The sequence below is a fragment of the Copidosoma floridanum genome, unplaced genomic scaffold, assembly GCF_036245765.1.
Source record: "Copidosoma floridanum isolate Cflo_tuat_1 unplaced genomic scaffold, Cflo_Japanese_pri ptg000006l, whole genome shotgun sequence".
NCBI lineage: Eukaryota > Metazoa > Arthropoda > Insecta > Hymenoptera > Encyrtidae > Copidosoma > Copidosoma floridanum.
The window spans coordinates 28,564,133-28,581,824 of record NW_028321883.1 but is presented as its reverse complement, the minus strand read 5'-3'; the positions used below and the strand labels follow the sequence as shown (position 1 = coordinate 28,581,824).

Here is a 17,692-nt window from a genome sequence, read left to right as displayed (position 1 = left end):
TCATCCAAAAGCTGACAAAGATATTCGCTGTCTGCAATTTGAGAGTCTCGAAAACTATAACATGATTAAAACGTCGCGTCACTAATTAATTTAAAAATACTTTTTGATTTTACTCAAGTACGAGAAAAGTAGCTCTCCATCAAAAAATTTTTTGATGCCCACTAAACGGAAAAAAAGGTTTAACTTGATAACATTCCGACTCCACATACCGCTAAAAAAATTTTTTTTAAACGCGAATGCTCACCATGATGACATTTTAGCCTGTATTTTCTTACACCAGTTCACCGAACACACGTCATATCTAAAAAAATTTCTTGAAAATATTTGTTTACAGTTCTAGCGTCAAATAATGAAATAATGCGTTATTGTTATCGGTGGCTCTGTACACAGAGTACACCGGTTTTTGTAAAATAACCCATATATTGACGCAACGCGCGGAAGCGACGAGTGGCGCTCGCTTTGAAAAGACAACGTACACACGAAATGAAAAAAAAAAAAAAAAAAAATCTGGTGGGGATGGGTAGTAAGGATTATGGAAAGCCCTCCTTCTTCTCGATGGCTTGACCGAAAACACGTCAGAGTATCTACACTCATACACTTTCGTGGCAGTGAGCTCCTGCGTGGCTAGGGTATTTTAAAAAAAAAATTTAGTTTTTGATACGCTCTCGCGTCGGTCACCGGGAGTGCACCAGCTGCTCTTCATACGAACGAGGACTGCTGCGGCTCTATCGTTAACTGTATTCCATCGGTGGCCGCTTCTGCTCATACATACATTTACAGGTATTTTGGTGAATTCTTAATAATGATATTTCTGACAAATTTATATAAAAGTATTGCCGCGGTAAAAGTTACTTAAATAATTAAAAAATAGATCCAAACCACAATAAAAGGTAACCGTTGCACTTGCTGTGACAACACTGTTGAGACATTATTGCCGATTAATATCACCGCGCTGTTCGTACAGTTTACGTGTCATTTTTTTCATCAAACGTTGCTGTTTTTCAATACATACCAGGCCTCGACACTTGCATGTGCATTCTACGATTGTCGGACTTTAACTTGGGACAGTGGAATACTGAAATTTATTTTAATTTATCAGTGAGAGCAAAGAAAGAAGAACTATTGATTTTTTTACTATACGAAGGGCTTTTTTTAACGCCACAGAGATTTCTACGTATTGTGATACTGTAAAAACAGCAACCAAATATTTTTGCAATAAGTTGTAATTCGTTCTTTTCAATTATCATCGTAATACTACCGGGTATTTATGTAAAAAAAAACATATGTACTACAATTAAAAAAAAAGAAACATTGGTCAAAAGTAGAACGGAAACCTATTATCAGTGAACAAGCAATGCGCTCGTCGAAATAATTTTTACGGTTACATGTATACACGTGCGGGATGAATTTTTATTTTTGTAAATTAAGAAACATGTAAAAAAATTATTAATGTTTGGTAAATTTTTTAAAAACATTTCCACGTAGCGATTATAAAATTTGGCCAATTTTGTGTTGATGCTGATTAACTCCGTTTGTTTTGTTTAAAAAAAATGTAACCATCATCGGCAACGACCTATCGTTAATCCGAATTTTCGTTCTCTTTATTTATCGCTTGATTAAATTAGCAGTATAATATGTCTAAATAATTGGTACTCATTTTTTTTTTTTTTTTTTTTTACATAGGAATACGTCCCTGTTGGCTGATGAAAAACATCACTACTAAACAACAATAACGACACTTAAGAGAAGAAAATATGGCGAGTATAATAAAGCACGTCTTTAGTAATTACAACGAGTTTCTGGAAACCAGCAAAGGTGAGACATTTTTGATCAAGGCATCAATTGGCAACACCTGCTAATATATAAACATAATTTTATTTTATAATGCGTTTCCAACGTCACCAGTGACAAATACATGTACTGTGGCGCAGAAATTGCAAAATTACTGCACTAAAAAGAGTCAATTTAAGTATTGGTACAACGTGACCAACAATGTAGCAAAACGGTCTCACCCTCAATTTCCCTCTCCCCTCTCTCGCCCCTTCTTTTCATTCATCATTTACTTGGGAACCAAAAGCAAGGCTTATTCACCCGCTTGAATAGCCATTCCGTAAGGAGGGCCGTGATATATTTATCGCTTCTGGTGTTTGCACATCGATTGCGTTTACTTGCATTAAAATTTATTAGCCTCGATCTCGAATTAACAACGGACAATAACGTTTTTACCGCTTACCTGGATGCAACATCATCGTTTTAGAATTTATAATTACTGCGAGTATCGTGAGATTTCGTGAAATCATGAACAGAATGGGTGCAATCCATTTTTTTTTATTCGAACATATGCTTGAAGATATAATATCTCCGAGTCAACTGTGCGAAAATATTGTGCACGCTACATTACAAATACCGATTGTTACAAACAAAATTATTATTATTATTATTATTTTCATCATCAGTAAAATGTTAACTATTCTCTTGAAGCTCTCAACACAACTGCTTCTTTACTAAGTATAGAAATGTATTTAAAAACACATCCCAGTTTCAATAATATTTTAAAGCAAATGCAGAATTTAAAAATTTCAGGACAGTGTTTGCATAATACAAATATTGTAAATCTGTCTCTTCATTTTCGAATCACCGTTCTTACGATCCAGGTTTTATTAAGAAAAATTCCATCTTAATGTCACATTATTTCCAAATCTCTGATTTATTTGAAAAACTGTTTACCACATCGTTGCCTCCGATCAGTTTGATTTGAAAATTCTTTAGTGCCAACACGAGAGAAAAATAAGTCAAAATATTGCAAAACTAATTATTTATCATACCGAGGTGAAAATACTCAATATGTTTTATGAACAACTCGCGCTCACCGATAAACAATTGGTTTTATTGTGAAAAATGTTTGCTTCGATGAAAAAGCATAATCAACGAAAAGGCTACGTATCTTACGAGTCAATACGTAAAGAAATAAATAAATCAATGTATAGGAATCAAACAACCCAAGTTGCATAAATTGGTACTTGATAGATCCAGAAATCGACTCTTGGCTGTTTATGGGCTCGCCAACACCGGTGCTGCTCATAGTCATCGCATACTTGAGCTTTGTCCTAAAGATCGGCCCAAAGATGATGGAAAAAAGATCAGCCTACGAACTCAAGAGCATTATAATACTGTACAACGCGTTTCAAGTAATCTTTAACATTTGGCTGACGAAACAGGTAATTCCTCTCTCCTACACTTTTTAAGAGTTACCTTATTCCATTTCCTCCAAATAGCTTAGGTATCTATTGGCTAACTATTCATCGAAAACTAATAGCAGTTTTCGTACCTGGTGTGTATCTCACCAGAAAAAGCACCAGAACTCCGTGTGCATGCCCTGGTTGGATGCGCACCAAGTGCGAAAACTGCTTTTTTTTCTTCATCATAATTTTTTTTCACTTTTACGTACAGGTGTTCAACATTCACCTTCTGGGCGTTCTGACCACCGACACGTGTAACAATAAACTTCCGGTAAACAGCAAGCTCAATACTTCGGTAAGCCATTTCTTAATCATTTTTATAGATTTCTTTTTTTTCCACTTTCCACAATCTGAATTTAGTGTGAACTTGTCAATTATACTATTACCTGGGGTTGTTTGCGTTAAATTGATGCATTGCCGTTAAAGATACTGAGGTCATGTGACGATTAAAATTGATTGTAGTTGCAGGATTTGATAAATAAATTATCTAATTCCGAATATATCTTATTCGTACTTGCTAAATTGATAATGATGGCTAATACGATACTTAGATTTCAGCTGCAGGCTGGTGGTACTTTTTTGCGAAAATCACTGAATTGTTAGATACCGTAAGTATGAAAAATTAAAGAGATATTATGTCGATGACTATGCTGGAAAGATTTTTTTCATCGAATTTCATTTTAACAGGTATTTTTTGTTCTGCGCAAGAAATTTAATCAGGTGTCGTTTTTGCACGTGTACCATCACACAATTACAGCCTTCTTTTCTTGGTGCTATCTGAAATTTTTGCCCGGTGAGCAAGGCGTCGTCATAGGTTTCCTCAATTCATTTGTCCACATAGTCATGTACTCGTATTACATGATAGCCGCTCTTGGACCCGAATATAGAAAGTACCTCTGGTGGAAGAAATACATGACCTGGTTACAACTGGTATGACACGCATATGCATAAATATATATGCATATGTTTACATTCATGCGTGTACGATCACGTGCGCACTATTATGAAAAAAAAAAAAATTCTGAATAATTAAAAATCGATTTTTGTCTTCTTTAGATCCAGTTTGGCATAATGCTCACTTACCTCATGTTCACGCTTACAACAGACTGCCGTATGCCGAAAGCGCTTACGTACTTCTTTTTGACGCACGTCATCATTTTTCTTTATTTATTTAGCAATTTTTACAGAAAAGCCTACACCAAGCCTAAGAAACTACAATAAACCTTTTTTTAGAGTCACGATTGCAATGATCACTAATTTTGTTTACTGTACATTTCATGATACCACATTTTTATCTCCCGTTGTATTCAACTATTTCATAAAATGTAATTGTTATGTTAATTGTTATTTGTTAAGTGTCAAAAAAATAATTGTAGATTGATCGGTTACAGTCTTTGTAATCATACTTATAGTTTAAAAGTTAGTTCCTTCGAGTAACTTTAATGCTATGAAGAATTTCCATAATAATTTTTTCAAGTTGAGATACATTTTTTACACAAATTTTATTTTATAAGCTTCAAAAATGCGTATCATTCCATGTATTATATTTTTTGTGATTCCTGAAAATTAAATCTCATAATTGATGGTGGATAACTCTAGTACACACACTACAAATATTTTATGATGTATAAATATGTATATTTGTTTTTTTAATTGTATGATTAATAAAAATTTGTTAGTGAAAAGAACAAATCTATTGTAGCCTAATAAATTTTCAAGTTTACATTACGAATAGAAAATATTGATTTTTTAAAAATTTACATTATTCACATTTCACGGAAAATATATACGCATACATGTATATCATACGATTTAACATTAAAAAATAAAAATTTAATAAGATAATCGTGGTTTTAACAAATAAAAAGGATAAATCTTACAGTTGTATGAGAAGTCTCAATGTATTCTACGTACAAAATATAACAAAGTTAATGCCTGAAAAACATTGTTTACAGCATCTCTGAGAATTCACGTATCCTCTCTGTATTTTTTATTCAAGTATCCATATGATGTATTATTATATTAATAATAAATTTCGTTCATAAAATATTACTTTCATGACAATAGCAAGACCTAAAAAATCTTTCTTGCGTTACGTAAAGCAAGACGGATATACTGAGACGTGACAAAGCTGTTTGGAACCTCGAAATTGCATGCGAGCCCGGTATCGGTGTACATGAGCATACATCAATTATAATTACTTATCGAAAAAGACATTTTAATATCCTAAGTAAATACCATAATCATTGTGGTGTACAAAACTTGCGAAAAGAAATTTTATCACGGTAACTAAAACTCGTTTTTCTTTGCCGTTAAAGCATATATATAAAGACATCGTAATAGTACCCAACTCTTTAAATTTTACTAAATTTTACGAAATTGTACAAAAAAATTTTTGTCGTTGTTTTGTTACATCCGTATCATTTTTATTAATTTACTTTTTACTTTACAAAAATCATCTCACCCTTAACGCTCGGTATTCTTTACAAACTAATGAATAATCTAAAAATGCACTTTTTCTTTTTATTTCTAGCTGAAGCTGTTTAAAATAAACTTGATATTTAAGATATGAATCAAATTTACATGTTATAAAAACTCTAATAACTTTATCACAGTACGTCGAGTAAGCCAAATAAAATTTAAACAACAAGGTTTCTATGCGAAAATGTTTGAAATTCAAGATGTCTGGCATTTACGTTTCATTACAAGAAAAGTAACTTAACTCGCGTACTCGTTTCTTCGCACGACGCTGATAATTCTTACATATAAAATAACATTAAAAAAAATTATAAGCTCTTCATTTCCATCAAAGATAGAAATTTCGAGAAAAACCATCGGATCCTCTCTGTATGCAATACAACGCGCATCCACGGAATGTATGATTGCAATTATTCACGTTTCTTATTTACAGAGCATTACTTGAATTTGCTTGCAGTTTACTCTCATGCAATCGTATCAATCAATTAGTGGATTTAAACAATACATAGATAGTGAAAGAAACGGTAGTACTGGGACATTTAGTCAAAATGAGAGCTTCAAGACAATTTTGATTTTCCGTTTTTAGTAACCAACTTCGTACCATTAGGCACATAATTCTCATTATGTACCTTTCCGTTTATCGCGTGACTATTGCTTTTGTTACAGGCGGTGCCATTGCTCGTCATATGCGGCTTTGGACAGCTCTTGTCGTCATTGTTATCGTTATCGGAGTCCTTCTCTTCTTCCTCTCCTTTATGACTCTTTTTCAATTTTTTTTCCTTTTTCTTTGCATCCACGTATGCCTTGTTGTAGAACTCGGAAAAAAGAAGGTAGAAAAATATGGCGTTTGGGAGGATTATGATCAAAGACCATCGTGGATACTCGCACTTCTGCCAAAGCAACTGTAGGCTGTGCAAGAAAGTCAGGCAAAACTGGCCCTGAAATAATATTGTTTTGCATTAGTTTCAATTAATTTTTAAACCATTTATCATTATAACAGATAATTACATTGTTTTGCATAAGATCCCACGTTATTCTATTTTTTTTTTTTAATTGCATATCAATTTTAGTAAGCAGTAAATTTTTTTTTTTTTTTTTTTTCCATAATTCATTTTTTTTCTAAGTATTTGCCAAAAATCATGACTCCTTGATTGCATAATATATGCTCATACGCACACAAAATATAACAGACAAACATATTGAATAAATGAAATAGTTACCATTTGCAGAGCCGTAATGTACTTTTTCCACCAAACGTACTTTTGAAATTGAGGTCCAATTGCAGACAGCATGTAGTACGTGTACATTATAATATGCACAAAGCTATTTATGACACCTGTGAATTACAAAGACGAACAAAAATTTTAGTTAAGCAACAAACATTTCATAAATTTTTTTACTACTTTACAACTATTTATAGTTAGTGTAATCGATTACATGTATTTTTAATTTTCATAAACTTTTTATCATCTCAGTCACCTTAAAGCGTTTAATTTTACTGTTAACTATAACTATGGTCAATTGTCTTGTTTTGTATAATTGAAATGTAACGGAGTAGTATTATAATAAAATATGAGAATGATGAAGTCATTGTGTCATGTTTATACGAATAAATCAGATCAAAATGAAAAAACTAAAAGTACCAATGAAGGTGCCATGTCCCCCAGGATAATATTTCGATGCGCCCCATGATACCATCGGCATCACAGTGTGGTGGTACATATGCAGGAATGTGATTTGCTTGTCTTTTTTGCGAAGCACAAAAAAGACCGTATCGAGCAGTTCCGTGAGTTTGGCTAGAAAATAAATATAAACTCCCCTCGCGACCTGTTTCACACACAACATTACATTATTGAAAAATCAAAAGTTAAATCAACATCATTGCAATAGGAAAAGTTTATAAGGTACTTATGATACTATCAACAAAATAAATGAATAACATACCTTTAATCAATGGAAATATTTACGATAGATATTTGACGATATTAAAAAATGAAAAAAAGTAACTTTTGAATGAAACAAAGATAGTAATAATAATAATATCAATAACAATGAAAATGACAATAATGCGTAACGGCTTTGTGTTGGATAATGGGAGGAAATTTTAATTTTTAGCAACACCTTGTAGAGTATATACGCAGGTATTTGCAAAAAAGGCTTACCCTGAGCGCGTGTGGTGTTTCGGAAAAGTCAACAGGCTGGCATTTCCAGCTGTAGTCGCGCAGCCAGGCGGCGTCAAGACCTTCCCAAAATATCCAACAACTGAGTGCGACTTGAAAAAAGTTGTAGATGACTAGAGTTTTTTTGAGCTCGAAGGGTTTGCGGTGCTGCATTTGTCGGGGTCCCCATGACAGCACAAAGTACAAATAAAAGGCGAGTATCGCCGCTCCTGGAATTGGTGATGACAATAGGAACCAGTCCCTCGTTCGAGGATCTGCAATTTCGAGTTTTATTAAAAAATTTATCATACACCTGCACCTATTCATATTTTGGCTCGATTGAACGGAGCTGGTGACCTCCGATCGCTCTCAGCTCATTCGATTTTTTCCAAGTTAATCAATTATTTTCTTGTGAATCATCATTAATTAACGTGTACTAAAACATCATAAAAGACCTTTATATTACAAAAACTACAAGAAACATTTCAAAATTTGAATCAAACCAAAAAGTTCAAGAACAACTTTATCACTATTTGAATATACTATAAACATGTCCAATCATATAAAAAATATGGATGTATGAGGAAACCCACATAAAATATCCCGTTTTTGTCTTCGATTTATTAAAAAAAATTTTTGAGGTACAACCTTAACATGTGGCTTACTTTATTTGGAATGTCATATATACACTATGAGTATAAAATGTGCCAAAAAAAAAAAAAAAAAAAAAAAATGTTTAAAAAATTGGACACAAAAACAAATAAATGTTTTTTGTAGATTTCCTTATACAGGCACCGGCAATCGTCTTATGGTTTTAATGTACCAGTATCAAAGGTATCAAAGTTATGAGACACAATTTGATTTATTGATCAACTCTTATAATAACTGTATTATGCACTCGAATTTTATACCTGACAGTTCCCAGAACACATGATTGTACAATTTGAATATATAGTTGGTGGACGTGTAGTTGCTGTTGTGGTTGCTATTGTTAAAGTCGCTGGTGCGCACGCTAGTGGTATCCATGTTGTATTAGTCTGAAAAATAAAAAATGAAAATCTTGGTGATTTCCAATTGTATGTACTTATTTCTGTGCAACATCGAGTCTTTCTCTCATTTTTTTTCCTTCTTCTTTCTTTACATCCCATTACGCGTAGATCGCGAGATCGGATTGTCAGTTATATAAATCGTAAAAATAATTGTAGTCGGTGTTTTTGTCATTGTTAAATCATAGTAATACAGGTATATTAGCTGAAACGCGCGAATCAAATTTTCACCTTCTATACGTAGATTTTTTTTTCTTTTTATTTCATTCAACCGGAGTTTATGAGCTTACCTACATGAGAAAAATAGCCACTAGAATTTATTTTCAAACTACACATATACTTCTATTTCCGAGATGCATCAACAATATATTTATAGCCATATAATAGATGTAAATAGCTATACTTACAGCCTCGTGCGTTCTATTATTCCTTGTAGATCGTTGATTTTACAGTATTTCGAACACACCTAACGGTATTTAGCACACGCTTACAATGTATCGTTTACATATACCTGGAGCTAGCTCTCCAGTTAGCTGCGGAAAACGCTTAACTCGGGCATACTCGCTATATTACTTCATGGTGTTTGATTCGGTGCAATTACACTCGAGAGGTGGCTTATCGCTTCACGTTATGCGCACCATGCATATACTATGTCGAGGTGCGCTCTTTTTTTTTTTTTTTTCTTATTTTTTACAAACAAATACTTGTTTTTAAGCGTCATTACCATTGCCACTTTGAATTTTTTTTTTTTTTTAAGTAACGATTAGAGGTGTTTGCTCATGCAAATTTAGTAGATTATACACAAAATGTGTAATATAATAAATTTCATCGCTGTGAGTAATATGACAAATTTTACTCGTAGATTCAATCAAATTAAGGATACATAGTCCGGTAATTTCCAGAATTCATTTAAACATGATTTACAATAATCATTAACTTACAAATGTTCATCATCGGTTGAAGTACCTCTACATTTTATCCAGGTACCCCCAACTCACCAACTTTTATGTTAAATATAAATGAGCCATCGTGTCCTAAAATTTTGAGTCAAACTTCCAATTATTTTTGAGTATTTTGTCAACCAAAGTAAATTTCTTACTGTTAAATAAATCATAGTTAAAAGTACAAAATATTTTTCGAAAGTAATTGAACCATTTATCGCTCTTAAAATTAAAGTAAAAAAAAATTGTTTTTACTTGTTTTTACTAGTGAAGTGTTAACTACGAAATAATACTCATGATGAAAATTATTTGAAAAATACGTGGGAAAATTTTTCAGTCGAATAAATAAAATAATTGCAAAAACAATCTTATAGGAGATTAATTACATAGAATAAGTAAGGAAAGTATTAGAAATGACATGTTATTCAAACAAGACATAAAGTTTCAAGTAACATATAGGATACACATTAAAATGTAGAAAAATAGTTAATTTTCAAACAACATTTCCTCAACTATGAATAATTAATTGTCGATACCTACTTAGGTGTATATGAAAATTTTGTGACTGTTATTCGTGAATGATGATTCACAAGTAAATTAATATAAAATCTGGAAAACCTCTTTTCCCGTACTTTAAATGTATTTAAATGAGTGAAAGTATGAAAAAACATAAAAACCAATTTTCTCCAACAACACTTGTATTTTTCCCCTACTTGGGTACACGTATCGCGAGAAGTTACGAGTCTTTTGAGGATTCCCATGTCATATTATTCTTCACGGCAGCTAAGCGACTCGAATAGCTGCTAAGTTGACTGGAGGCTAGAATTTCGCAATTTTCTGAGCCTCAATGATGCTAAGCGTGTAAGGCGTGAGCACATACCTCTATAAATATGAAAAAATAATGACCCAACCTATACCTACTTTCCCAAAAAATTACTAAAATAAACTATGATGAATTATTCATCATCATGATCATCATCATCATCATTGATCCGGATGCTGATCTATACACTCGATTTGTGAGCCATAAGATATAATTACAAATTTTTTAGTTTTCTTTTTCTTTCCAAAGATATCATAAGCAAAACTTTACCAAATTCTTTTGCTTACCACCAAATCCCCGCCCCCTCATCCTCTCTTGCTCTTGCTCTCTGATCGTGGGGAGGGGGATTTAAATATATTATGTAACGAGGGTGAAGGAAGTTGTACAAATGTAATTGTCGTAGCATTGGTATAGGTATATGTATGTGGATAGAGAGAAGGATGATAAGATGACGGTGATAATGTATGTTATAACAATTACGGAGAAAAAGGAGAGGAGGAGGAGGAGGAGGAGGAAGTGGTAGAGAAGCGTTATGGGAACGGAACAAGCTTGTAGATGGTAGCCTCCTTTTGCTTTCGTGAAATGTGTGTCATGCATTGAACCGTCTGTTGGATCTCCTCCCCGTGCTCGGTCTTATCCTCATGGGGACAGAAAAAGAGAAAGAACGACCCGCGCGCTTGGATACCGGTTTGCAAGTAAGCCATGCTACTCCTTTGGATTCCAGTTATGATACATTCCGCCACGGCTACATAACGCTGCCGGAGATCATAGATGTTACACGTAGGACGTTGCCCCAGTCGGTGGGAATCGTCTTCTCCGAGGAGGGATCATGCGTGTCTCAAAAATAAGGCTATAGGAGAACCGGTAGACGTGCTTTTTTGTGCCATCGATAAATTGCCCCCTCCCTCCCCCACTGCTAACTGTAAAACGTCGAAATAATTTTTATGCATTTTCTTTGTCGCCAATGATAACCCCATCGCGATACCTTCTTCTCATCTCTCTACCCTCTCTACCATGATGGTAAATATAGTCCACCACCACGAGGCTTTTTCCGTTTATAGGGCTATGCTCATCGTATACTGCATGTTGCACAGGCCTTGTGTAAAGAGCACCGTTACCCGTTGCCTGTTTGTTCGTCTTCTTTCCAATTTTTTTATGTAGTGTTATATTTTTTATTTTTTTTTATTTTAGCGAAGAAATAATCGCTGTCTTTTTTGTAACTAAATTCAATGCAATGGGAGGGGAGGGGGAATTTATCGATAGGCGTTTTTGAACATTCCGAATTTTGAAAGAGTCTCGAAAAAAAAATGTGTCAGAGGACTTTTAAAATAACCCGATGCTTACCACGTGATGGTGACGCAGAAATGTAATTAATCAAAATCCTGATTGGTTTTAACTGTAATTTTAATCTTGAATGTCGCAGGAGCTTCGAATTAAAAATTTTAATCATCAACAGAACTGAAGCGGAAGCAAAAAAATTCCATCACGCCGAGATTTCCTCGAAAATTGCGGAAAAAACTTGAGCGCGTCCACGTCGCGAAATTACTGCTCTAATAGCTGTCGCCACGCAACAAATAATCAAGGCCCTAGAATCCCAGGGTGACTCGATATTTGGAATTTTCAAGGTGGTTTTTTTTACTTGTGCACTCTCTCGCGCTCCAACGAAAGATTTATAGCATGTTTACTTTCTCGTCCTGATTTGCAACCACCCGACAGCATAAGTTGCGTGAATCGCTCATGTGTCTACGTGAACTTGCCCAGTGTCAATTTGACAATAAGTATACATATATGTTTGACTTCGTTGTCATTCGGTTGAAAACACGTTAGACGCACCTCTGCCAGCACCGTAAACTAAGCGTTAAAAAATGTATAAGCAATCAACCCAAGGCTCTTGAGGCGAATGGAGCCAAAAACAACGAGTTGTTTTACATTTATTGCGGCAACGATTTATTCTTGAAAAAAAAGTGAATTTTATTCACATAAGTACGCACCAAACAAGCATGTAAATTTTTATGAATTAGCTGACACCGAATTATCTTACGATCCTCTTACATCTCTGTTGTGCTTATTATATATTTGACTAAAAAATTATTGACGCATGCAGATTCATTCACAAAAGAAAATTGTTTTTTTACCTTATAGCTGACTGTGGCATAACTTCAATCCAATAGGAGATGTAATCGTAGAGAAGAAAAACAGGAGAGAAAAGAAGCGGCTTTTTCAACCGGCAATTATCGATGTAACAGAAAGTTAGCCTTGAAAAATTATCTTTAAAGCAAATACTTTTTTTTAATGAAAATGTGAGTTCTCTCTCTATCTCTCTCTCTGATTATATGTAAAGAGCCAAGCTATGAAGAGCGCTTTGCTCTTAGCTCCTTAACAATAAATTCAATTCAATTCAATTCTCTCTCTCTCTCTCTCTCTCTCTCTCGCTTCCTCTCCTATGTAATGAAAAAGTCATTTAAAAGACTTTTATTTTCTCGAAATCTGTATTGTGAATGGCTCTCATGTTTTAACGTAACCGTTCTAACAACTGAATAAATAGATGCCAATATTTTTTCAATCATTTTCACATTTCTGACTAACTCCTGTAACTGATTAAATGCACATATCGTGTGCATTTTTGTTAAGAGAGATCAGAAAATTTTTTTATCTGTAACATGTTCCCTTTCTATTAGTTTTTTTTCAACCGTTTGGAAATTTCCCTGTGAAAAGTTGATGAATATGAATAGCAAACGTGCAAACACGACCTATACTACGATTTCTTAGCTATCTTTTTCGTACGGAGATACACTTATAGTAATAAGTCTGTTAGGATCAGCGGTGCAAGTGGACAGTGCATATTATATGTGCAACTATATTTTGAGGCAATTAAAGAAAAAAAAAAATTCTTTATGTTATTTTTAAAATAATATAATTTTTCCACATTGTTCAGGCTACTCGGGTAAAAATTAACCTTCGTGATTTTTTCGTGAGATCCATACCTAATAGTTTTCGAGTTAAAAGTTTCAGAAATATTTTTTTATTACTTCGAACATTTTTTACTAAAAATCGGTGCTTTAGAAAAAATATCTTTAATAAAAACAAAATGTTTCAACTTTTGGAAGTCAGTTCATGTTAAATATAAAATTGCTTTTTTTCTCTAGGGTGTATCTAGGAAAAATTGTTTTTAATTTTGGGAGTCATATACGTATAAAATTATTTTTGAAATCACGTACATAATAATCTTGCCACTGTCATAATACATTCTCACATCAGATGGGACTCGTAAACTTGCAACGACTAATGAAAAAAAATTTGACACCAGTCCAGAATATTAGGGCTTAAACAAATAACCGGAGAATAATTTCCGTGGCATTTCACGGATTTTGAGTTTGATGCAAATAAAGCATAATACAGTGCACGCTGGTCTTATACGAGCGAGTGGAAAAAGAGATGAGGAAAAGAGTTTCGAGAACAATCTAATCTCTCGCAAACGTAATGGTATCCGAGTTCGAACTATCCTTATTTACCATTACATAATAGAAAAACACAGGAAAACATTGAAATACATTCGAACGAGCCATCACAGTCGAGTAACTGAACGAACAATCATGAATAAAATATAGACAAGAGCTCACAGGATATTATTATTTCTTTCGAGTTATCGTAAAAGGATTACGATCTTTTTTTTTTTTTTTTTTTTTTTTTTTATGGACCAATTTCTTTTTTATCTCTGTTTTTTAGCACCCCTCTTAACAATATGTCAGATCTCTATTTTAATATCCCCTTGATTTTTTTGTTTTTCTTTGTTTCCTCTACCTTTTACACAGCGTCTCTTTTATCTCTCTCAACATACGACTCTTTCATGAAAGACAAACCTCTACAAAGAACAGCCATTTAGCTGAGGAATAATTTTCAATCACAAAAAACTTTATTTTACCAAATGGAAATTCAAACCCCTCCCCCACATTCAAATTATGACGTTTATCTTAGCTTACTGATCAGTATTCTCGTTTCTCTTATTATAATTATTATTTTTCATTATTATCTTCATTATTAATGTTGTTATTATTATTAATATTATTATTATCATACTAAAAAATTTGGGTTGGAATTACGACGGACGCTTCGCGCTCCTTCCCCAGTCGGAGCTACAGTACGATATATTCTTTTTATGCATTTTTTCCCTTCAGCTTCCCTGGAAAATTATAAAAAGTATTAAATAATCTTGACATGAAATCTTACTTCCCTTTCCGTACGCACGTATCTTGTAATCTCGCTTTTTTAGCAAAATAATATGAGTGTTGGTTATTACGAGTTTATCTAAATTAGCGAGTCTGTATCACCACGCATTTGTATGTACCATGTGTATGTACGTATATCAGAGAACGTGACGCGGAAGCCGTAAGAATTGAGCGCTAATATAATTTTCTACGTATATAGCCTGCCCAAAAGAATGAGAGAGAGAGCTGTTGCAGATATATATCACGGGAGACCGACGCGACGACCGATCCACTTCACGATACACCAGCTTTGGTTATTCACGCAAAAGCGCTCTTTCCCCTTTCCTCTTTGCGTCCGTGCACTGTTATGGGTATATTAAAAGGAGAAAACTGAAACTGGGCTTTTCCATTTTTTCCTAGTATTTTAAAATTTTTTTATTCAGTCTCAGTCTATACGTCTTGAGCGTCTGATTTTTTTTTTTTTTTTTTTTTTTTTTTTTTTCTAACAAGAAGATTTTTTTATCCACGTTCCCTGTTTCATTATTTTGCTACCCAGTATAGTTATGTTACATAACTTGTTTAGCTCATTGTCATCAGCAGAAATGATATTGTATCAAAAGTCTGTCAGGTTGATTAAATTTCAATAAATTTGAATCCAATACTACACGCATGTTCCCTATAATAATAATAGTCGCCGTAAAATTTCAAATTATATTAGTCATACAATGGACATTTTTTCGCGTTGCACAACAGCAGCAGCAACAACGCTACGATAACCGCACAAGCGTAACGAATGTTTTTCTCCATTTTTTCCGTGTATTTTTCACAGTAGTGCTCACTCGCTACTTTCGCCGGGCCCTTTCCGACTGTCCGGACACACGTACAGGCACGCCGATCGCAAAATTGTACTTTCATTTTTCAGCGCGCTGACAAGATTGTCACCATACACTCCCACACATCACAGACCGGCTCTACTTCCCCCCCCCCTCCTTCATTCTATATACTCATTCACATTTTCTTTCATAACTTTTATTTTAAAAACACATTGTAAGCATTCGTATTAATTGGTAAAAATACCATTCATAAATCGTTATGAGAATGGTTATTTTTTTTACTAATAATTTATTTTTATAAGTATCCACGAAAGTACCAAATCCAAAATTTATGGTGCATAATATTTGCCTACTATATTGTAAATTATTAATTAAATATCGAACGCCAATAAACAACTGCTACATCGAATCTGGATGCATTTACTGCGCATCATGTAGGTATTTAGACGTTGAAAAATATCGATTTTTCTTTTGATGTTAAGGACACAAAAAGGAGTCGGGCTCCTCTTACTTACTTTTCTTTTTCTTTGGCGATCACAAAATGAAGACAATATTAAGTAGAGGGAAACAATGTGGCAAAGAGACAATCTACACTCGTGCACTCGAAAAACTTTCTTCACTATTATAGTTTGAAAAAACAAATGGTCACAGGACTGTCATCGTAGTCGTCGTAGCCATCACCTCCATCGCCTTTGTCGTTGTCTTCATCGGTCTCATCGTGTATTTTTTTTTTTTTTAATTATCGTTCAAAAATGCATTTGTTAACCGATGCGATTTTAAGTTTGCGCGAATAATCCTTACAGCTTGAAAAGATGTTGCGACAGTTCCGTTGGCATCCACAACTGGAAAACTGGCTGTTTCGTCTTCTCACCCACCGTCTTTTTCACTGTCGACCTCTTTGCTATTTTTCTTCCCAGCTAAGCTCCCGAGTATTTCTTTGAACAAAAGTCACGGACTAGTTGTTTGATGGTGACGATTTGACCAAAGTACTGGAACAAGTGGAAAAGGCGAGCCTCAGTCAGACGCGCTTTAGCCAGAGAGAACGAGGGAGAGATGGCATTTTTATAAAGTTTAAGTATATCCATAACTTGTTTTTCTCTCAATTTCCCAAAGATCCCTTAACACCTTTCATGCACGAGCGCAACACTTTTTTTTACTCTTTCAAATTTAAAATCAATGTTTGCGTAAAATTTTCCCTCCCCTTGAATTTAAATTTAAATCCTCACAACGAGAAAGTATTGTCGAAATTCATCGAAAATTCCCCCCAGCTGTAAAAATACACGGCTGCGTTGTAAAAAACACCCGTAACACGCAGAGATCCAACAGTTGCAGTTAGTATGCAACTTGACCCCTATGACCATACGTATGGATAAATGAATGAGAAGAAAACCATGCAGCGCTCCTCGAAAATAAAGGTGAAGAAGCACTTGATGCAAAAAAAAAAAAAAAAAAAAACAAGGAAAAAAAAACAAGAATGAGTCGAAAGAGGAAGAAGGATTACAGTGTACTTGCCGGTGGCGCGCGTCTCACTGTCGGCTGCCTCCCGATAACTACTGGGGCCCCAGAACGCGGACCAGCATCGAGTAGGCTTTCTTGGCAGTTCGCGCGCTCCTTTCTTTCCACCGCGCGCTCAACTCAGTGATGGTATACACTCCACGTTTGCTCACATACGTGCAGAAGTGGGGCCCGGTCAGTCCAGTCCACGCTCTAAAAGACAATATCCCCAAGGGTAAGTCTGGAGAGGGGATTCAATGACTCGAATTTTATGTCATATGTACGTATATATTACTCGATAGGTGAATCCCTCCAAACAACTTTGTTATCCGTATTTTAAATAATAATCGTTATTCATCCGATATGGGTATCACTGGCTCCCCTTCTAAATCATTTCCATCGTCGAGTGCAATTTTTAAGTGTATATTATATACTGGCCATGGTTGTATTTATAACTATTTATTTATGGTTATT

At 34.3% G+C, this 17,692-nt stretch overlaps 2 protein-coding genes across 3 annotated transcripts; one reads left to right on the top strand and one right to left on the bottom strand.

Moving 5' to 3' along the window:
* Positions 1-589: 589 nt before the first annotated feature.
* On the top strand, positions 590-4,621 carry bond (elongation of very long chain fatty acid james bond protein). The gene is made up of 7 exons (XM_014354068.2): positions 590-780; positions 1,684-1,815; positions 3,028-3,218; positions 3,451-3,534; positions 3,791-3,847; positions 3,927-4,169; positions 4,296-4,621. The coding sequence occupies exons 2-7, from the start codon at positions 1,755-1,757 to the stop codon at positions 4,458-4,460; spliced, it is 801 nt and encodes a 266-aa protein (XP_014209554.1). The 5' UTR covers positions 590-780; positions 1,684-1,754; the 3' UTR covers positions 4,461-4,621.
* A 1,009-nt stretch (positions 4,622-5,630) lies between these two features.
* On the bottom strand, positions 5,631-17,311 carry sit (stuck in traffic). Of its 2 annotated transcripts, none has more exons than XM_014353905.2 (7): positions 17,226-17,311; positions 16,240-16,713; positions 8,788-8,913; positions 7,880-8,151; positions 7,361-7,544; positions 6,938-7,053; positions 5,631-6,655 (listed from the first exon to the last, which is right to left on the bottom strand). In XM_014353905.2, the coding sequence occupies exons 3-7, from the start codon at positions 8,900-8,902 to the stop codon at positions 6,275-6,277; spliced, it is 1,068 nt and encodes a 355-aa protein (XP_014209391.2). In that variant the 5' UTR covers positions 8,903-8,913; positions 16,240-16,713; positions 17,226-17,311; the 3' UTR covers positions 5,631-6,274. The 2 variants fall into 2 exon arrangements, with proteins under 2 accessions (XP_014209391.2, XP_089454292.1); XM_089598166.1 differs by having other exon boundaries at positions 17,237-17,291.
* Between the last annotated feature and the right edge of the window lie 381 nt (positions 17,312-17,692).

Bases quoted from the DNA above. Each gene is read 5' to 3' on its own strand.
- bond (XM_014354068.2), top strand. From the start codon at position 1,755: ATGGCGAGTATAATAAAGCACGTCTTTAGTAATTACAACGAGTTTCTG. The intron at 3,535-3,790 runs GTAAGCCATTTC...TACGATACTTAG, and splicing joins ACAGCAAGCTCAATACTTCG to ATTTCAGCTGCAGGCTGGTG. The intron at 4,170-4,295 runs GTATGACACGCA...TGTCTTCTTTAG, and splicing joins ACATGACCTGGTTACAACTG to ATCCAGTTTGGCATAATGCT.
- sit (XM_014353905.2), bottom strand. From the start codon at position 8,902: ATGGATACCACTAGCGTGCGCACCAGCGACTTTAACAATAGCAACCAC. The intron at 8,152-8,787 runs GTATAAAATTCG...TCGAAATTGCAG, and splicing joins TGTGTTCTGGGAACTGTCAG to ATCCTCGAACGAGGGACTGG. The intron at 7,545-7,879 runs GTAAGCCTTTTT...TGTGTGAAACAG, and splicing joins AAACACCACACGCGCTCAGG to GTCGCGAGGGGAGTTTATAT.